General features: G+C 36.3%; 1 protein-coding gene across 1 annotated transcript in view; it reads left to right on the top strand.

The window, feature by feature from the left end:
- Nucleotides 1-22,179, top strand: part of Bltp1 (bridge-like lipid transfer protein family member 1) — a 160,631-nt gene that overhangs the window by 107,162 nt on the left and 31,290 nt on the right. Inside the window, exons 53-67 of the mRNA XM_090356623.1 lie at nucleotides 2,187-2,431; nucleotides 4,844-4,949; nucleotides 5,755-5,852; nucleotides 6,033-6,218; nucleotides 8,105-8,273; nucleotides 10,236-10,447; nucleotides 11,957-12,155; nucleotides 14,248-14,307; nucleotides 15,728-15,954; nucleotides 16,815-17,015; nucleotides 17,226-17,356; nucleotides 18,630-18,753; nucleotides 19,154-19,263; nucleotides 20,030-20,120; nucleotides 20,543-20,605. Of these exons, the coding sequence (XP_090212749.1) occupies nucleotides 2,187-2,431; nucleotides 4,844-4,949; nucleotides 5,755-5,852; nucleotides 6,033-6,218; nucleotides 8,105-8,273; nucleotides 10,236-10,447; nucleotides 11,957-12,155; nucleotides 14,248-14,307; nucleotides 15,728-15,954; nucleotides 16,815-17,015; nucleotides 17,226-17,356; nucleotides 18,630-18,753; nucleotides 19,154-19,263; nucleotides 20,030-20,120; nucleotides 20,543-20,605 (2,222 nt within the window). The remainder of the gene's footprint in view (nucleotides 1-2,186; nucleotides 2,432-4,843; nucleotides 4,950-5,754; nucleotides 5,853-6,032; nucleotides 6,219-8,104; nucleotides 8,274-10,235; nucleotides 10,448-11,956; nucleotides 12,156-14,247; nucleotides 14,308-15,727; nucleotides 15,955-16,814; nucleotides 17,016-17,225; nucleotides 17,357-18,629; nucleotides 18,754-19,153; nucleotides 19,264-20,029; nucleotides 20,121-20,542; nucleotides 20,606-22,179) is intronic.

The following is a 22,179-nucleotide window of genomic DNA, read 5'->3' as shown; positions in this document are numbered from 1 at the left end:
ATGATCAGGAGGAACCTTGGGCTCTCCTAGCAGAGATACTACTGACTTTTCTATTAACACTACCTGGATGTTCTCATTGCTCGAATTTCTTGGTAACACTGTGTCCAGCTTTTATATTGTTGCTTCTTTTTGTGCCAGTCCTGGAGCTTGAATTCAGAGTCCTGGCACATTGACCCTGAGTTTTTGTACTCAAGGTTAGTGTTCTACCACTTGAGCCACAACACCACTTCCAGTATAGTATTTTTGATGGTTAATTAAGAGGTAAATCTTGTGGATTTTCCTTCCTGGGCTGGCATTGAACATCAGTCCTCAGATCTCAGCCTCCTCAGTAGCTAGGGTTAGATGTGAGTCATCAAGACTTGGCTTACATTAACTTTTAAAGCAGTATTTTATCATGATAAGTTAACTGTTACACATGTAAATACATCTTTTTACATAGGTATCTTTGTATATTCCTAGCACTTCGGAGGTTTTTTAATAGAAGCTTTTTGTTGCTGTTTGTTTTCAAACATTTATACCTGAATATCACAGTTTCTGGGTTTTCAAGTATTGGAGCCTAATCTAACAATGTGGTGGACTCATTTGATCATTTATTCTGGTTGCTATGAAATGCAATAGTCAACAGAAGAAGCAAGTCAAAAAGCAGATAGGCAGGTTAAATAGAGGAAGATGGAAATATGTAAGAGCAGAACAAACATTGTCAAATAATCCCGACAGGATAAGAAGTGTAATTGTTGGAATGAGGAACAAAAATAGAAGAATGACTATGGTGGTCATAGTGTGTGGACCTGTAACTGAGGCCGAGGACTGATTCTGTATGGATGTCCTTATTTAGCAGGAGTACTGGCAGGAGAGGTTGTAGACAAAGTTCCAACTTCTTACCCTTTCAATTGAGGTAAAGTCCCTAGATGGACTAGGGAGTGAAAGGAGATTAGGGTAGGCAGAGCCTTTTTAACCATTTTGTAGATGCTACAGTTGGTAAAATGTATTCATGACTAATGCATGCTAAGAATAAATATTGTGAAGTTGTGAACATGACCTACAGCAAGTAATCCTTGTTAGTATTTTGAAAAAAAGTTATTTCTGCTCAAGTGAGAGTAGGAATAAATAATATATAATGGATACAATATAGTACTTAATGATGGGAATTAATAGCTTTTGATTATTATAAGGTTTTCATTACACCTTCCTGCCTACATAGACAGTTGGAGAACTATGGGCTGAACAGTGTGTGTGTGTGTGTGTGTACGTACACTCTGTTCAGTTTAGTGTAAAGAACAAATTAAAACTTAAAATATCCTTATTTGGATAACATACCCTTACTTGATGTACAAATGGATAATTATCCCATTAAAAATGGTTAAGGTCAGGGCCAGGAGTTTGTGGTTAAGGTCAGAGCCAGAAGTTTGGCCTAGTGGTAGAGTGCTTGCCTAGCATGCATGAAGCCCTGGGTTCATTTCCTCAGAAGCACTTAAACAGAAAATGTTGGAAGTGATACAGTGGCTCAAGTGGTAGAGCACTAGCCCTAAGAAAGCCCAAGGACAGTGCCCAGGCCCCAAGTTCAAGCCTCAGGACTGGTAAAAAAATTTTTTTTGAAAATGATTAAGGTCAAAGATACGCGTGTTTGTATAATTTTCTGATTAAACTGAATTTTCCTTGTATTTGAGATTGTTTTTTTAAAAACATAAATTGATTTCTCTCGTTATAGCTCTTCTTTCTGTTTTGCCTTCTATATTGTAAAGAATATTTGGGGGTCGGGAGTTTGACCTAGTGGTAGAGTGCTTGCTTAGCATGCACAAAGACCCAGGTTTGATTCCTTGGTACCACATACATAGAAGAAGCCAGAAGTGGGGCTGTGGCTCAAGTGGCAGAGTGCTAGCTTTGAGGAAAAAGCCCAAGGACAGTGCTCAGGCCCTGAGTTCAAGCCCCAGGACTGGTACCAAAAAAAAAGAATATTTGGAGGTGCTTGTCTAATATCTAAAACAATGCCAGGCACCTACCATTTCTGATAAACAGAAGCTTAGAAATAGTTGCTATTTCTAGTAACCCTATATTAGATTAAAAATTAGAGAGTAAGTTATTAGGACATTTGAAGTATCATTTCATGTGTTTGAAAAGATATAAAAACAAAAAATTAATGCATGGATAAGTACCTAGACAAACAATAAGTTTTCTTTCTTTTACAGGTGCACAGACAAGGTTTACATTTGAATTGCCAAATCACAGGTTGCGCTTTACTTCAAAAGTTTCTGCCACAGATATGTCAACGATTCCTCCTTCTGCCAGTCTTAACCTTCCTCCTGTTACTATGTCAGGAAAGTACATAATGGAAGAGCATGATAGCTACTCAGACCAAGTGTGGAGTATAGATGAACTGCCTTCTAAGCAAGGGTACTATTTACAGGGAAATTATCTACGTTGTGTGGCAGAAGTAAGTTTACTTTTGTATTTTCTTACTCTTTGTATTTGTCTTCAGATTTTAGATGTACCAACATATGTAGTCATTCAAGCTTTTAAATCCCTCATTTCTACAAAAGTCATTTCTACTGAATCAACAACAAAAGTGTCTCTGTTTCTAGTCCCTATTGTTCAGTGTCTTTTCTTTCTCGCTGAGGTTTAATTGGAATATACTTGTTAAAAATATAGTGGTGACCTTTAAATTTATGTTTCTTACAGTTGACTAAATATTTATCTTAAAAATAGATGATGAGCTGGGTGGCTCACACCTGTCACCTTAGCTACTCAGAAGCCTGAGATATGAGGAACTGAGGTTCAAAGCCAGCCTGGGCAGGAAAGTCCATGTGGCTCATCTCAGGGCCAGGAGTTTAGCCTAGTGGTAGAGTGCTTGCCTAACATGCACAAAGACCCAGATTCAATTCCTTGATACTACATATATAGAGAAAGCCAGAAGTGGTGCTGTGGCTCAAGTGGTAGAGCTCTAGCCTTGAGAAAACCCAAGGACAGTGATAAGACCCTGAATTCAAGCCCCAGGACTGGCAAAGAAAAAAGGGAGGGAGAGAGAGAAAGAGAGAGGGGCTCTTTATCTCCAGTTAAGCACCAAAAAGCTAGAAATGGAGCTGTGGCTCAGGTGGTAGACCACTAGACTTGAGTCAAAAAGCTCAGGGACAGCACCCAGGCCCTGAGTGGAAGCCCTAAGACACCACCACAACAACAAAAGATTATGGAGGGCAGTAGTAGCTGATAGTCAAATGCCTTCTGTGCATTGATTTCTGTAGTTCTTAAATCAGCTCTGTGAGGCAAATAGACTTGATTTCATTTTCTAAGTGCAGAAATTAGCCCTAATGAAGTAACATGGCTCATATAGACATACAGAATTAGTAGCAATCATTTAAAGATCATATAGGAAAATAAAATAGATTTACAGAATAATACTAAAGTAAGTTGGGAGCTGGCAGACCTGATTACATCTTTTTTTTTTTAACTTCATAACTATCAAAAGGAAAAAGCATATGAACACATTTAATTCTATTTGAACATCTCTAAGGAAGCTGTTTTGAGGTTTTTGACAGAAATATTACAATTTTAGGGTGCAGTTTCTTGTGTTCTTTCAGTTCATGTCATAGAAAATTGAAGCTGAGAAAAAACAACTTGCCTTTCAAGGTCTCCCAAGCTTTAAATGAAGGTGACAAGGACCTCTCTTCAGTACTCCTCCTCTTCCAGGCAGCACACTGCATGCTCACCTCACCTCAGCAGTATGTCAGAAAGTTACAATCTGGCAAAGAAAACAAAAAAACCCACAATTTTTCTACTGGTTTTAGAATTTTTACTGAAATCTGAAGCATCTATACTAATGATATGTGAATATTCTCATAAAAATATTACTGTTGCAGAGGATATACAGTCTGACTTAATTTCTTCAGATCCTCCTTACCTTAGATCTCAGAGTTGGAATTTGTTTATAGGGAAAGTAATTGTACAAAGGAAAGCATACAAGAGTCTAACAAGTGGATAATTTACTTAAAACTTTTTAAAGCACTGTGGTGTCCCAATTCAGCTCTCCACTGGGGCTTTCTGCTTTGAAAATAAGTGTTCTGTACTCCAGTTGAGCAATACTATCATTTTATTTAAAGTGAAATAAATCTAATGTGGTACGTAGGTCAGGCTGATCAGGAGCTTGCTATAGCTCCCAAGCCTTCGTTCTTTTAATTTTGATGAAAATATGAACCCTGCAGAAGTGTCAGGTATGAGGTATTTGCTGTAATCATAGTTGTTAAGTATATTTCTCCTATCATTAACTTTATTTATGAGCTGTTTTATCTGTTTATTAATCTTTGCCAAAAATGAATGCCTTGAACTAAGAACAGTACATATTTTGTTCAACTTAGTTTATATATTTATGGTTTGCTATTTTACTCAAATATAGTCTTTACAGCTGTGTCTTTAACATCTAACATGGCTTATAGAGTAAATAGTGAAATGATCACTAAATAGTGAAATGGTGAAATAAATTTTCTTTTATTTGTAATGATGCTTATCTGTGGTTTAAGAGCACAAAACAATTATCAAAAATAAATTTCACTTTACGCAATATTTTAATTGTGAAATTAGGCTATATAGTTGAATATTTTACATGTTTTTTAAAAAAATGCTACCTTATTAAGTACCTTTAAAAATGGTACATAAAACATTGTGAATGGCCTTTATCAGTGTCAAACTATTAGAATATTAGCGACTCTGGATTTTTAAACTCCTGTATTATTCTCAACTAGTATGTAGACAATTATCTTTTCCTTAGAAGTTTGGATGATTTTTTAAAGAAAAAAATGTAAAGCTGATAAAACATTACATAGTGTTAATATAATATGTTGGTTTTGTTTGGCAGGTTGGTTCCTTTGAACATAATCTTACTACAGATCTTTTAAATCACTTGGTGTTTGTACAGAAAGTATTCATGAAGGAAGTTAATGAAGTAATACAAAAAGTTTCTGGTAAGATGATCTAAAATTATCTGCTACCTTATAATCTAGGTTTTTAAATCTCATTCACTCCATGATATTCTACAATTGGAAATAAAGCTTGATTGGCACAAAAGTAACAGTGGTAGACACATATGCTCATCAATCAGTGATAAATAGTGACAGACTGAGCATAAGTCAGTATTTTAGAAATAGCACTTACACTACTTTAAATGAGTATAAGATTTCCAAATGACGTTGCAACAGAAGAGGTTATATTTGAGTGAAATTGGGGAATGGTGGTAAGCTTATCAAACATTGGATTTTACAGTCTTTATGACGAGCATATATTAACCTTATTTTATATTTCTCCACCTTTATCTTTAAAAAAATTTTTTTCTTGCCTCACATGTAAATATAAACAAAAATGTTCATATCGTTGAAGAGATTAACAGTTTTATATATTTTTGCCTCGCTTATTTGTTTCAATTGTGTGTCTCTAAAATATTCTTGGTAAATGTTTATCTATGCAGAATTATTATTGCTTTATATATGCCTGCCTCAGGGAAATGTCACTACATTGAAGACTGCAATTTAAGAATACTAGTTCTGCTAGTTGTGGTAGCCTGCTAGTTGTTGAAGCCTTTAAGCCTAGAAAGTGAACAGCTGAGGTAGGACAGTTTCAAGTTAGGGCCATCTTGGGCTGTATAGGGAGACCTGGACTCAAAAGCAAAAAAGAAAAAAAGACCTTTTAATGGAGATTACTTTTGAATTCACAAAATTATAATACTTCTTTTTGTGAAGATGCCTAACCCTTGGTTGATTATAACCTCTTCAGGGGGAGAGCAGCCCATTCCACTCTGGAATGAGCATGATGGAACCACGGATGGTGATAAGCCCAAGATTCTCCTCTACTCCCTGAACTTACAGTTTAAGGTAACACTGAATAACAGATACATTCTCTTATGTTTTCTAGTGCTGCCTGTACTCACATCAGCATTATGGTTTCTCTTAGACATGTTTCTTACATGGCTATTTTATTTGTCTTATATTGAACAAATGAATGGACATTAGTAATGGATATTTCTTTTTTTCCTTTTGTGACATAATCTGCAGGGTATTCAAGTCACAGCCACAACCCCATCCATGAGAGCTGTGAGATTTGAAACTGGATTGATTGAACTGGAACTTTCTAACCGACTTCAAACCAAAGCTTCACCAGGAAGTAGCAGCTACTTGAAACTATTTGGTAAATGCCAAGTGGACTTAAACCTAGCTTTAGGACAAATTGTCAAACATCAGGTGTGTATATAATGTACACATTCTATAACTCTTGCTTTCGCATTTCTCATAATATTTTGAACTACTTCCATTCATGAATTACCATATTTACAAGAGCAGTTCAATTCCTAAAATTAGATTTTAAATACTACTGAAAATTGATGTAAGAAGACCTTTACAATTTTACTGCAGCATTTCATTATTATGACAAATACTGTCTAGTGGTCTAATCACATGAAGCTTCAGTATCTTCATAAATACTTGTTGGCAATTTTTAAGTGTGTTAAAAATTTTTATTTCAGGTTCTTATACAAACATTCATTACCTAAAATGTTACTAATTTATATTTGCAAAATATATATGCTACAAGTTATATATATGCATGAGTACTTTTATGTGAAAGTATGTACATACATAAAGTTTTATTTTTAAAGATAGAAGTTACACTCATAGAATTAACTTTTGCTGCTCATGGGGTTGTTTTATTTTTTTCCATATATTTTTTATTGTAATTAATAGAAGGGTTACATTACATTCGCCAGATGGAAGGTGCATTACTACACATACATTGATACTTTTTCTCATGTCTTGATCCCCATTTCCCTCCCCCCTACCCTCACCCTCATCTTGTTTTCCCCCTTTCCTATCCAATTTCAAATAACCAAACACTCATATATCCAATATATCAGATAACAAGGTAAAATGCTGTAACAATATGAGATAACCAAGGGACAGCAAAAGAGATGAGAGATAACATAGTACATTAAGGACAACAATCACTTATTATTTGGTTTTTGTTTCTATATCCTAGAGGTCCTTTCATTTAGTGTCATACTGTATGGCCTTATGTATCTAGGTTTTGCTCTATTGCAAATCTCTGCTAGAAGAGTCCAAGGTTTCTACTGATTATGGCAAATGAGGGAAACCATTGAGCCTATGTTCCTTTGAGTCTGGCTTACTTCACTTAATATGATTTTTTTCTTAAGTCTTTTTCATGGGGTTGTTTTGTTGCAGTTCTTTCATTAACAATTATGGAGACTTAATGCTTTTTTTTTTTTTTTTTTTTTTTTTTTTTTTTTTTTTTTTGCCAGTCCTGGGCTTGAGCTCAGGGCCTGAGCACTGTTCTTGGGCTTTTCTCAAGGCTAGCACTCTGCCACTTGAGCCACAGCACCACTTCCAGCCTTTTTCTATGTATGTGGTTCTATGTATCGAACCTGGGTCTTTGTGCATACTAGGCAGGCATTCCACCACTAGGCCAAACTCCCGGCCAATGCTTTCTCTTTTTAAAGAAAAATTTTAAAAATGCCAATCATGGGGGCCGGGAGTTTGGCCTAGTGGTAGAGTGCTAGCCTAACATTCACAAAGACCCGGGTTCAATTCCTTGGTACCACATATATAGAAAAAAAGCCAGAAGTGGTGCTGAGGCTCAAGTGGTAGAGCTCTAGCCTTGAGAAAGTTCAAGGACAGTGCTCAGGCCCTGAGCTCCAGCCCAGGACTGGCAAAAAAGAAAAAAAAAAAACTGCCAATCATGGTTTTAAAATAAAGTGGCTATATTAGAGATTATGTTGAGAAAAAAATTTACAAGATCCTCTTTTTGTGTGTGGAACAGCACTTTTCACTGAAAGCCTGCTTTACTAGGAGAGAAGGGCTGATTCTTTTGAAGCATGTACTGTGTAATCCTGTCTGCCACCGTGTAGAATGAAACCTGGCTCACTGGCTTGGACAGCACTTTACCACTAAGCCTCATCCCCAGCTCCTCAGTCACCTCTGCTATGGTTGTCTGTGTTTTCAAGAAATTGACAAAAATGTGGTTCTTTTGGTGAACACTGCCATTAATGATGAGTAACTTTTATTAAGACATTCTTTCTACTATTTTAATTATTACTGCACTTTCCATTTTATTTTAGGTGTATGAGGAAGCTGGTTCTGATTTTCATCAAGTTGCCTATTTTAAAACTAGAATTGGCTTAAGGAATGCCCTTCGAGAAGAAATCAGTGGTTCTTCTGATAGGGAAGCTGTACTTATTACTTTAAATAGACCAATTGTTTATGCACAGCCTGTGGCCTTTGACAGAGGTAAGATTCAGACATCATCTTGTAGGATGGAGAAATGCCTTGGTAATGTGCACACAATCAGGTGTGGTTTACCAGCATAAATGCTTGACTGCTAAATGTCTCCTTCATGGGAAAGCGATATTCTTGCTTGTTTTAAAGACATTTTATTTGTCAACATTTTTTTTTTTGCTTTTTACCTGGAAAAATAGAGATGTGTGACTTTATATTTTAATGTAAATACTAAATCTTTGGTTTTGGATATTCTACCCCTTGATGTTTTGACGCAGGCTTAGTCATTTTATGAAGGTTTACTGAAGTGTGAAATACAAATTGGACTACAGGATTCCTGCCCTCTAAAAACCTAAGTCAGTGCAGAAGTGCTCTACTACAAGATGGAGTTCTAGAATCTGAGGGAGTCTATAACTTCTTAATGTTTCTGAGAGAAGAAACAACCTCTTCAGATTTAGTTCTGAGTTCAGTGTTTACCAGCATTACAAGGAATTAGAACTTCTCTTGTTTCCCATTGTATCCTAGGGCCTAAGAGAATCCTGAATATTGTGAGAACAAAGCAAACATTCTCCAAATAAGAGAGGATAGCGTATAAGTGCAGAGATCTGATAGTTGATTTTAGTATACTATGCTATTTCTCTTCTCTTTTTTTTTTTTTTTTGCCCTTATGGTTTATCTCATGTTGTTACTATATCTGACTTTGTTACCTGGTATTTTGTATATACATTTATTTGTTTATTTGAAATAGGGAAAGGAAGGGGGGAAATCAAGATGGTTGGAGGAGTGAGGAGAGGGAAACAGTGACCAAAAAAAACCAAACAAACAAAAGAAAAAATAGTGCTTCCAGGAAAGAAAGAAATTGAAAAGGGTGAACTCACAGTCTAGGGAATAGGGCCTGTATAAATATGTTTGAATTGCATTTTAGTGGGAAAAGGAACTACTTCTAAAAGCATTTAACATTTCAACAGGTGACAGTCCAACATTGTTACAGATAACATTTTCTTTTGCTTCATCTTGTATGTGTGGTGTTCATCTCTCATTTTTCTAGCCTTTTCTCAGCTTTTGCCAGCTCATTGAGGTGTTTTGTACTGCATATTTGTCACAGTTCCCACTTTTCCTTCAGCTTCTGACTCTTCTGTCTTTACCTTCTTTTTAGTATTTATTATGCCATTTACCTCCATGAAATGAAGAATTTCCTTAGAGTGGTGTTCCTTTAATGAACTCAGACTTGATCTTTCTTTTTAATTGCATATTTTTTGCATCGTGTACTACTTTTAAGATAACTTTATTTATTTTTTTTTTTTTTGCCAGTCCTGGGCTTGACCTCAGGGCCTGAGCACTGTCCTTGGACTTTCTCAAGGCTAGAGCTCTACCACGTAAGCCTCAGCGCCACTTCCGTCTTTTTTCTATGTATGTGGTGCCGAGGAGTTGAACCCGGGTCTTCGTGCATGCTAGGCAAGCACTGTACCACTAGGCCAAACTCCCGGCCCTTAAGATAACTTTAAAAGGACTTGGAGTTTGACCTAGTGGTAGAGTGCTTGCCCAACATGCACAATGACCCAGGTTCGATTCCTTGGTACCCCAAAAGTAGAAAATGCCAGAAGTAGTGCTGTGGCTCAAATGGTAGAGCACTAGCCTTGAGAAAGCCCAAGAACAGTGCTCAGACCCTGAGGTCCAGCCCCTGGACTACCAAATAAATAAGTTAATTAAATAAATAGATAAATAAATGGTAATAACAGTAAACTCTGCAAGGACCATGCCTATTTTTATTACACCATCCCTATGCCTGCCATGGAATTGTCATCATACAAATACAGATGCAAATCGAAGGACCTGAGCCTACTTTCTTCTTAACTTTCTTGATGCTACCATTTGAGGGAGTAATTTTTACCAGTCAACAGGATATTGCAGCTGTAAGATGAATTAACCTCATAAGCCTGTTAGTGTTAACTTTAATTTCTTAATTCTCAAAAGCTGTGTTGTTCTGGCTGAATTATAAGGCTGCGTATGACAATTGGAATGAACAACGCATGGCTTTACATAAGGATATTCATATGGCTACTAAGGAGGTGGTCGATATGCTACCTGGTCTCCAGCAAACATCAGCGCAGGCTTTTGGGACACTCTTCCTCCAACTAACCGTGAATGACCTGGGAATTTGTCTACCCATCACAAATACTGCACAGGTACAAAATATCAAGCCCTATTTCTTTGATTCAAGATTAAAACAAATGTCTACAAATCATTTCTAGGAGTAAAATAATACCCATTTCATTGGGCAAAATAATAAAAATTTCAGCAGTTTATAATTTGAATTCAGTGCAGAGGATTGAACTCATCCAGAGACTTCTTGAAGCCCTCAGGGTTTGCTTCAGAATAATGGTAAGATTCATACCGGCAGGGTGCCAGTGCTCTTCCCTGTTGTAGTCCTGGCTGCTCAGAAGGTTGAAATCTGGTCTGGGAGCATGGCCTAGTGGTAGAGTGCTGGCCTAGTGGTAGAGTGCTCGCCTAGTAGGCATGAAGCTCTGGGTTTGATTCCCCAGAACCACATACACAGACAAAGCTGGAGGTAGTGCTGTGGCTCAAGTGGCAGGGTGCTAACCTTGAGCAAAAAGTATCCAAGGACAGTGCTCATGCCCTGAGTTCAAGCCCCAGGGCTGGCAAACAAAACAAGCAAACAAAAAAACAATCCCTTAATTTTCAAAATCACTTTTTTTTGTTTGTTAAAGAAATCTTTGAGCTATAAAATAGAAACAAAAGGACATTGTTTGTTTGTTTTTGCCAGTTGTGGGGCTTGCACTCAGGGCCTGAGCACTGCCCTTGGACTTTTCTCAAGGCTAGAGCTCTACCACTTGAGCCATAGCACCACCTCAAGCTTTTTCTATGTATGTGGTACCAAGGAATCGAACCCGGGTCTTTGTGCATGCTAAGCAAGCACTCTACCATTAGGCCAAAAATCCCGGCCCTGAAACAAAAGGAAATTTAAGAGTGCTGTACTATATCAAGGAATTTTAAAATGCTTCTGTTAATATTAACTAATAGTAATGAACCTCCAAGTTTATTTTTCTAAACCCAGATAAACAGTAATGTTCTCTTCATAATTTAAGACCAATTTTCAGGAATACATACATACATAATCAAGCACATGTGTAAGAGCAAAAAAAAATTTTTTAAATGCTACCAATCCCTGTCTGCCCAAAAAATCACAGATAAAACAATCAAATCTAGAAATATATGTTTTCCTGCTATCACTTTACTTAAAATGTAACCAATCATTGAATTACTTTATATTTGGCTAGACAGTATTATAAACCTCCTTTGGGTTGAGGATAGGGGTAGGGAGGTCCTGAATTGGTGTAGTTATGTTGAGGGAATGAACTATGTAGGCTTTTTATTGGCATAATGGACAGGGTTCAGCAAGGCCACGCCCATAGAGAGAAGGTATAAGTACAAGCAGTGTAAAACATTAGTTAGTTATAGAAAAATAGAGAGTAGCCTTAAGCAGGCTAAGTTAAAAAAAAATGCACATGACAAGTATTTCACGTGCTCAATTTCACTTTTAAAAGCTCTTTTCTCATCTGCTTTGTAATGAGGATTTCTAGGCTTAAACCTTTCTAGAGTGCCCTTCCTGTAATGTGTGGGAATGTCTGAGTGTAAATGGTAGGCCTCCTGAGTCCCTTGCTCTGTGTGTGCAGTCCAATCACACTGGAGACCTGGACACGGGCTCGGCGCTGGTGCTGACCATCGAGAGCACGCTCATCACTGCCTGTTCCTCCGAGTCTCTAGTCAGCAAAGGGCATTTCAAAAACTTCTGCATCCGATTTGCTGATGGTTTTGAGACATCGTGGGATGACTGGAAACCGGAGATTCGTGGTGATCTGGTCATGAATGCTTGTGAGTGTCTTTCATTTTTTATGTGAGGTTCAGAATGATTAAAGCTTTTAAAATCTTTTATGTTTACCATGGGAGGGTGCTTAGAGGAACAACCTTTGAAATAAAGGCTATTTGTACTTAATGGTAATGAACCCTACTTGTGCAAAACTATAGCTTTCATCAGTTGGATTAGTAATCCAACCTGATATTCTTTTTAGGGCTAACATCTGAAGCTTTCATTGCTTATTTCCAGATTTTTTTGTGTGTCAGTCCTTGAACTCAGGGCCTACATGTTATCTATGAATGTTTCCTCCTCTCCCCCTTAGGGATGGTGCTCTACCACTTGAATCACAGCTCCATTGGGGCTTGAACTGTGAGCCTGGGCGCTGTCCTTGAGCTCTTCAGCTCAAGGTTACCACCCCTTGAGCCCCAGCACCACTTCCTGATTGTGGGATTTTTTTTTTTTTGGTGATTAATTAAAGATAAGAATTTCATGAACTTTCCTTAAAACCCTGATCCTCAGATTTCAGCCTTCTGAGTAGCTAGAATTATAGGCATGAGTCACCAGAAGCTGGCTTTTGGTTTTATTCTTTAAGGCTAAAATTAAACCTACCAGTTTTTATTGAGGTAATATCTTTGCCATTCTTGTATTAATAAAAATATAATAGGTGTGAAAGGAATTATGCAGTTTCCTTAGTTTATTTTAAACAAAAATGATGCACAATAAATATACCTCAGATTCAGCATCAGATCATACTCAGAATAATCAAGCATTCTTTCAACAATGCAAAAACACTCAACATGCTGCAAATTATTTGGAGTATAATTGGAATATTTTCTTTTGGATTTTCGATTACCAAGATTACTTGCTTTTATAACCTGTTATTGCTTGAATCTTGGGAGAAGGCCAGAGGAAGAGGAGATAAATAGTAGTTTTACCGACACATTACAGGAACTCCAAAATGGACAAAATTGTTTACTACTTTGTAATTTTTATTAGTAGTAAATATAATTGCATATAACATTCATTTAGTATTTAGGGGGAAGAGATAATGGTCAAATTCCAAGGGCATTTCAGTGCATTCTTCAATTTGAGAAGCTAACTATATGTGCTTTTTTTCTTGATTGTATCTGAATCTTAAAGTTAAATCCATTTTTTTCTTAGAATCAGCATGTTAAGACACTGGTATAATACAGTTCAAAAATATGATTTAGTTTTAACGTTATTGGCAATATCTTTTTTAAAACATACATAAATAGAAATGGTTACTTAGTAACCAAAAGATCTGTCTTACAAACTAAATTGTAGTATGTCTAAGTTGGGAAACTTTCAGGAGAAGGAATACCATGGTACCCAGAAAAGGAATGGCATGCCTAACTTTAAGTAGTATTTAGATTCTAATTTAGAACTCAGAGGAGTTATTAAAGGGACATTCTGTTGAACACTATATCTGTCAAGTTTAGATGATAGTTTCCACGAAGGATTACTGTGAAAGGCTTTAATTCTATCTTTAGATTTTTCTTTGTTTAAAAGTTGTTTTGAGGATATGTCCTTTACTATTTAAAATTGTTGAATTTAACTAATCTCTTTTTGAAAGCATAAACTATCAGATTAAAGCTATCCTGTGTTAAAATGCTTGTCCTTAAAATAAGATACATTCAAATGGTTAGATCATAATTTTGATGGTGACAATAATGGAAATCAGCCAGTTTTGCCCATAAAACACTCCTTATCAAGGGGAAGACATGATAGATCATGTCTCTAGCAAAATATGGGAATTCCTGGTCGTAAAAAAGTCATTTAAAGTAGTTTGTACTTTCAGAACACCATTCATTCCTGATGGTTTATGTTGTCATAGCATCCTCCAGAGATTGAGGGAAACCGATGATGACATCTCCTAAGTAGCCACATGGGGAGTGTGGCTAAAGCTGAACGCAGATGTGAAAGCTAAGGAGGCTTAGGGTCGCCCTCCATACCCTAGGGACGGAAATTTAAGAAGAATGTACCCTATTTTTGTCTAGATAGTAATTACCTTTAGGTGAAAAATTTAAATTTAAAGACAGTGTTTAATCGTGTGTATTTTTATTGCTATTTGTGGTCATTTCTGTACAGGTGTCGTCCCAGATGGCACCTATGAAGTGTGTTCAAGGACCACTGGACAAGCAGCAGCTGGTAGGTGTGCATTCGCTCTTGCTGTCACTATGTTTATCAGGTAGGATTCTGCCATGGTTTGAACTTCAGGAGGATCTTTTACCTAAAGTAATTCTGGAATACAGTAATCTTTTCGAAACCTTTTGTAATAGTGTTAGATACCTACAGTAAACCAGATACATTTGAAAATGGTTTGAGGAAGACTTAATATGAAATACACTTGTTATTCTTTATGCATTTGACTTGATGATGTTGTTAAGGCAAATGAAGCAACATTGCATTGGAGTGAATATAGAAAATAGCCTAATTGCTTTGAAATGTGAAAGAGAAAGAATATTTCCAAATGTGGGAGGACATTAGAGCAGAGAAAAGCTTTGTGAAAGAACAAGCACTTTACTGCTCCCAAAAGACGAATAAAATATTCCTCAAGCAAAAGCCAAGACATGTGGCCTCAGCAAACTCAGGCAGAGACTAACATCTCTTCTGATGTTCATGCATCGTGTCTGATCAGAGTTGTTGTTACATTTGACTGAGATGAAGTAGGTGAAAAATAAATTGGAAAACCCTTAAAGGTTAAATGAAGATGCTTTAACCTGACTCAGTGTGGAGTAGGAGGCCATCAAATATTTTGGAACAAGAATGAAAATGGTGACACTTTGAAAGATTAGAGGGCAGCAAGTCTAAAAAGTCACTGAAGAGATAACTATGGAAGTACAAATTAAAAAAAAATCATTTCTCATGTTATAGGCAGGGTGAGCTAAATACAGCCATTCATTTAAGGGCTCTTAAAATGTTGCGAGGTGTGGAAATTGGCCTTTCCCTTTTCACTGTTATCCTTCCCAACCTGAGCCTCTGTGCTGACCTGAGCAAATGATCATAGATAGCACAACCCCTTCTATCCCCATTGACAAGGAACTGGAAAAATGAAGCCACTTCCAGCAGCACTGCTAGAAGGAACTGGGCGTGAATGATAGAAATGTGTATTACAGAAGGCCTTTGTCAGTGACAATAGCCCAGTCCATTTAATCTTAACCAGAGAAGGAACATATCACAGGTTATTTGCAGATCACCATTAAACTTAGCAATGCTTTTTTTGAGAAGAAAAGGAACTACTGGAGCAAGATCCAACTGTTAGCAGAACTTGTGGCTCTTCTTTGTTTTTCTTTGTGGATTACTCATTTCCCTAATCATTTCTGGCTAATGAATGATACTCATGGCAATTCCTGTAGGGGAGATAATCTGCAGTTCTCAGGATAAAGAAGGGAGCTATTCAAAGGTAAGGGTGGGTGCACAGAGGGAAATCAAGCTCATAGCCTCTTTGCTTGCTGTGGAAAACGAGTTATTGGAGATGGTCTTCATTATATTTTATTATGTAAAACTATTACTTAAATTTCGATACTTAGGGCTATTTAAAACAACTGCCACTTTTAAATTTCTACAGAAAGCAGTAGTGCTGGCACCTGGACACTGAATGTACTGTGGAAAATGTGTGGGATTGACGTCCATATGGACCCCAACATCGGGAAACGACTTAATGCCCTGGGCAACACCCTTACCACTCTGACAGGAGAGGAGGACACAGATGATATTGCTGACCTAAACTCAGTGAACATAGCTGATCTCTCAGATGAGGATGAGGTTGATACGATGTCTCCCACCATCCACACAGTAAGGAGACTTTAGCATGAAATGGGAAGATGAACCACTGAATGTTGTCCCATTTGCATTTAACTGAGTGCCTTCACTTGTACGTAGTGCAGTGATGCTGAAAGTGCTGTGCAGGAAAACCAGCAGAGACAGGAAGTAGAGCAGTAGGGTATCTCAGGCTGGGATGGGAAGTAGAAGGAAATGCTGATGCATACAGATTCCTTTTGTGAGTGTAATGATTATACAACTTTGTGAGTGTACTAAAAACCATTGAGTTTCACATTTATTTTTTTAATTTAAGTAGTTGTACAAATCAATTCAAAAGTCAAATATGAATACAATGCACCTTGATTAATGAGAATTGAACTTTTTAAGTGAATTTTATGGTAGGGTAGTTGTATCTTCATAAAGATGTTTACAAATGAGTTCTTTTAAAAAAGCATTGTGTAGTTGGTAGCCAGTGGCTGTAATCCGTACTACCCAGGAAGCTGAGCTCTGAGCATCGTCATTTGCAGCCAGCCAGGCAGGAGACTCTTATATCCAATTAACTAACAAAACCAAAAGTTGGAAGGGGAGCTGTACCTCAAGTGGTAGAGCCTTAGACTAGCCTTAAGAACAAAAGCTCAAAGACAGTATCCAGGCCCTGAGTTCAAGCCCCACCCAGGTTTAGCACACAAAAACATTACAAAGCATTGTGCATATGCAAAGTGAAAGTAGATATTTGAAAGTATACATCTGTACTATGTAGTCTCTAGAATCAAATTATTTGGTGGTCAAAATTACTCTGCTCTCATTCTGTCACGGTTTTTGAAAATTAAGTATTGTACTATGAAATAGTCTTATTCTTGAAATTTAAATTAATATTACTGTTTATTGTTTAGAGTTCAGATGGAAGTACAGTAAGTGGAGATGGCCACAAACTCACCTTTGGGCAGCGACTTGTAAATCACCTCCTAGGCCTGACGCCCCCAAATCAGCGCTATTCTGTTCCTGCAGAGTATCTGTGTGACACAGAGAAATGGGTCTCCCCTCAGTCTAGCCAACCCCATTTGCAAGCATGCAGAGCACACTCATGGGGAAATGTAGGTAGAAACTAACTGCAACTAGTAACTAGATTCCCTACAAAATTGAAGGGACTTGAATCATTGGAGAATCTAATCATCTTACTTAATATATAGATGTCTTTGATTCTTGCATGCTATTTTTGATTTAAAATGTTAATATTGTAGCATAGATTTGCCATGTGAACTGAGATTGATACTGACATACCAGATATGCTTTCCATGTTTCAGGAAGCTGTAGATTATCGAAGACAAGGACCATCTTCCATCCAACCAGGAGAACTTCGAGGAAGAAAAATTATGAAGCGTTTAGTGGATATCAGAGAATTGAACGAACAGGCCAAAGTGATAGATGATCTTAAGTATGTATAATGGTTTTATATTTAATACAGTGTTCTCTAATAATCATAGATCATAAAGTCATTTAGGATGCAAACTGTTGAAGAAATTCATTTGGGCTAATACAGAATCCTTTCATTTCACCAGTGTCCGGAGTACTTTAGTAATTGACCTGAAATTCCAAGTTCATTAGTGGTAAAGTTAGACTAGAAATCCTACTGTGATGCCCTTCATGACTGTTCGTTTTTGCGTGACTTCTGGCTGACTCTTAAATCACAAACACATGCATCCGCATACACATATGTATTTATACATAACCACATGTATTTACAAATTATGCATTTGTGATTTGATAATATTTCTGAAATGAAATTTTGTAGAGGAGAAAAAAGAATCTAAGTACCTTCTTATGGTATGATATATGTCATCTCAGTTTAATCTTCACATCCTTGCAAGGTTACATGACATTATCCCATTCACTGCTAACAATACTGTGTCACATGAGCATTACAAATTGACCTTGTCCTTATCTGACTCTTCCTACATGAATGGATTAGCAGTTCTCTGTAACTACAATAAGGATAGGAGATAGGAGGTATTACCATCTTGTTTGTGGGTTTGTAGTTTGTGTAATTACTTTTCTACAGGTATTCTTACTAAACTTTGAAACTCTTGTTTTCTCAATTGATGGTCATACTTCATCTTAACTAAGCTTAATACATCTGTGTGTGTGTGTGTGTGTGTGTGTGTGTGTGTGTGTGTGTGTTTCCTGTGTTCTGCAAGCATAAAGTTTTGTGAAAGGAAAGGTATGCCCTAAAAACTGTAAATTATCATTTAATGAGTCACATCTTTATGTTATTGATTTACAATTTGAATTTTGTTGTCACAGGAGCAAAACTGTATATTAAAAAATTCTTCCAAAATCTAACCTGTAACTTACAAGAATGTTTACGTAGATATATTTCCTATAGCCAGTAGTTTCATGAGATTTTCATACTTTTAAAAAAATCTTTGTTGGCACTCCTCCAGGCTTTGAATTCAAGGCTTCATGTCAGACCAATGTCAGATACAGTAAAAGTTAAGAAGCATTTCTTCTAATGTTAGAGAATATTGGTATTTTTTTTTAAAAAATCACTTGTTAGGTATCACTTAAACTTGTCTTGACCTGTTCATACATAATCTCTGGTATTCTGTCAGGTAAGAAAGTTTTAAAGGATCATTTAAAAAATTAGCTATATTTCCTTGTTTCTTAAAAAAAAAAAAAAAAAAACTGCCCCAACCCCTTTTTTGTATCAGGAAATTAGGTGCAAGTGAAGGAACCATAAACCAGGAAATTCAGCGTTACCAGCAGTTAGAATCCGTAGCTGTGAACGACATCCGAAGGGATGTCCGTAAAAAATTGCGGAGATCCAGTATGAGAGTAAGTAAATATTTTAAAAGAATTCCATTTAACTGTATTAAATTTTTTTTACTTAGAAAAAAAAATGGTACATGAAGCAATTGTCTCTTTCTCCCCCTCCTTTCCTCCCACACAGTTTTTTTTTCTTATGAATCATTTCCTTCATTCTCACCTTGTTTCTTCTACTCTGCCCTAATCTTTTTCTCCATTTCTCTTGGCTTGTATCAATGATGCTAGGCTGTAGAATAGCTGTCTGATGTTCTGCTTTGACTCATTTATATTGATGAGTGAGTTGTGCTGAAAGTTTCCTGGGGTTGGGGAAGCTAACTAATTTAATGGTAGAGTGCTTTGTTGCTTTAGTGGAATATTAGAGCAATATATAGCTGCCTATAGTTCCTTTTTTTCTCTCCCATTTCATTAGGCTGCTTCCCTAAAGGATAAATGGGGTTTGGGTTACAAACCAAGTTATAACCGATCAAAAAGCATTTCTGCTTCTGGAAGACCACCTCTCAAGCGAATGGAGAGAGCAAGGTATAGCATATTTTATCTTAAATGAAATGAAAGAAACACTAAACTTGCTGACTTTTACCAAGATTGACTCGTATCATTTACTGTGCTCTAATTGGTAGTGAAAATGGGCCTTATTAGTAAAGTAGCAATCAATCTGGTTACTATTGAACTTTTGTTTTTGTTTTTTTTCCTGTCCTGGGGCTTGAACTCTAAGCCTGGGTGCTGTTCCTGAACTTCTTTTGCTCAAGGCTACTTGAGCACTCTACCACTTGAACAACAGAGCCACTTTCAACTTTTTTTTTTCTGAGTCATTTATTGGAGTTAAAAGTCTCATGGACTTTGCTTCCTGAGCTAGCTTTGAACCTAAATCCTCAGATCTCAGCCTCCCTACTAGCTTAGAGAACAGGCATGAGCCACTGGTGCCTGAACTTTTGCCACCTTTAGACCAGTTTTGAATGGCTTTAGTAAAGTACATTGCCTGTTGGACAAGTTTGTGCATACATTTAAGACTAAAGAGATGAAAATGTTCACACTAGTAGCTAGGGTATGTAGATCAATATAGCAGATGAAGAAATGGAAAGTTTTCTTGTCAAATTAAAACATTGTTTTAGTACTAAGTTAATTCTTTTGTATAATTTTATTTTAGAAAATGTTGAGTTAATCAAATGTTGGAATGTTAAGAAATGAAATGCCAAAACTCCACAGTCTTTTTTGATAAATAAAATATGTATAAATAGAATATTGATATCATTAATCAGACTTCGATAACTTTATATTTTACTTACAGTTCTCGAATAGGAGAAACTGACGAGCTCCCAGAAATCCGTGTGGATGCAGCATCTCCTGGACCCAGAGTAACTTTTAACATCCAGGACACAGTAAGAAAAGTGGCATTTGTTAGAAATACCCATTGCTAGGTTTTTTTCCTACTATTTTGAAACCCTGCTTCTACTCTACAAGAGAAGTTGTAATAATGAGAATGTCTCCATGGTTCCTTCAGCCTGCCTTGGAGACTGCTGCTGGTGATAGTAGTGACTAGTGCCTGGTCTTAGCTAGAAAGGTCTGTGTGGAATATTTCATGTAGGTGATAATATATATGATAATTCAAAGTATTTGTACTTGTGTATTTTACTTCAGAGTATATACAGATGGTATCAAAAGCAAGAAGGAAATTCAGCTTCAGAGTTATAATCTAAATTCAAAGCATACTAAAACTTACTGTTAAAATTTGTTTTTATGTATTTGCTTGCATTGTTTTTTGTTTTTCATGAGTTTTTCTTTTCTTATTATTTTAATTAAGTTGAAAAATACAGTATGGGGAAGTACACCACAGTCCAGCACTCCCAGGGAAGGGTATTTTCAGGTACATATTCAGAATAACAATTTCGCTTTTGAACTAATTAACCACCTGAAAATCTGCTTTTGAAATACCTTCCTTTCATTGCAAACTGAACTGGTAACTCAGGAATATCTCAGATTTAACATTTGGATTCTTTTTCATCGCATATATTTCATAAGCTCTTGCATGCATTCACTTAATACTTGCATTCAGTTTAAGATTATTTTTATTTTCAAAATTAAGAGATTTTAATCAGCTTTGCTAATCAGCTCAACCCAATCATAAACTGAAAACTTCAATTTTATTGTTTATTGATCTCTAAGTGAATTTGTTACATTTACTTACAGTAATTTTTATAAATAATACCCACGGGGCCGGGAGTTTGGCCTAGTGGTTAAAGTATTTGCCTAGCATGCATGAAGACCCGGGTTCGATTCCTCGGTACCACATACATAGAAAAAAGCTGGAAGTGGTGCTGAGGCTCAAGTAGTAGAGCTCTAGCCTTGAGAAAGTCCAAGGGCAGTGCTCAGGCAAGCCCAGGATTGGCAAAAAATAAATAAATAAATTTTTTAAAAAACTCTTAAAAAAATAAATAATACCCATTAATTAGCTCAAAACTAGAAAGAAAGATAACTGAAAACAAATTAACAATTGAATGGTATTGCTTTTGGGTCACTGGTATAAAAGAATATTTATTAACTGACACACTTAAATTATTCTCATGTCAGAAAGTGATTGCTAGTAACCACTTACATTATGAGTAACACTTTACAAGGCAGATATTTTCCCTAAGTATGACATTTAAAAAAATGGATTTTAAGAATATTACATGAAGATAATCTTTGTTTGGGATTTAAAAAATTTATATTTAAAAATGGGTACTTTGTTCCAAATACATTTTCTTTGTCCTACTCTCTCAAACTGGAGGATTTGCATATATTCCAGAGTTTATACTGAATTTATTAAATTTTATTTTAGAACTATGAAACTGTAAATAGCAAACTTGATTGTTTTCGATTTTCTTAGAAACAAATCATGTATGTTAATTGAATGGTTTCTGCTAACTAGATGGGTTTCTTTCTGTGTTTTTTTGTCTGCTTGTTTTGTTCTGAGGCTAGGTCTCAGACCCAAATGTGCTGAGCAATCACCTGCTCCACTACTGAGCTCCATTAGCAGCCCTAATTAGGTGACTTAAAGGCATTAATATTTGAAATGACTAAGTCCTATTTTTAAATAACAGTGTATGGTGCTTGTAAAAATAAATGGTATGTAAAAATCACAAATTAATAAAAGATACGAAATTTAGACTTGCCAATGATGTTAGAAAGTAGATTGAAATACAGTTATATAAAATGTACAAAACAAATACAATGTTCTACATAAATTTACAAGTTTTTTAATTTAGAAAATGTAAGAAACCTAATTTTTTTAAATTTACTTATTGACATGTATTATTTTGGTCAGGTGCCAGTGACTCATGCTTGCAATCCTAGCTATTCAGGAAGCTGAATTCTTAAGTTTGGCTCCAAGCCAGCCTAGATATACAAAGCTTTACAAACTTTTGTTGTTTTTCGTTTTTGCTGGCCCTGGGGACTGAA

Source organism: Megascapheus bottae, chromosome 23 (genome assembly GCF_031878675.1).
Source record: "Megascapheus bottae isolate mThoBot1 chromosome 23, mThoBot2.hap1, whole genome shotgun sequence".
Lineage (NCBI taxonomy): Eukaryota > Metazoa > Chordata > Mammalia > Rodentia > Geomyidae > Megascapheus > Megascapheus bottae.
The sequence above is the reverse complement of the archived record's forward strand: the minus strand, read 5'-3'. Positions and strand labels throughout refer to the sequence as shown.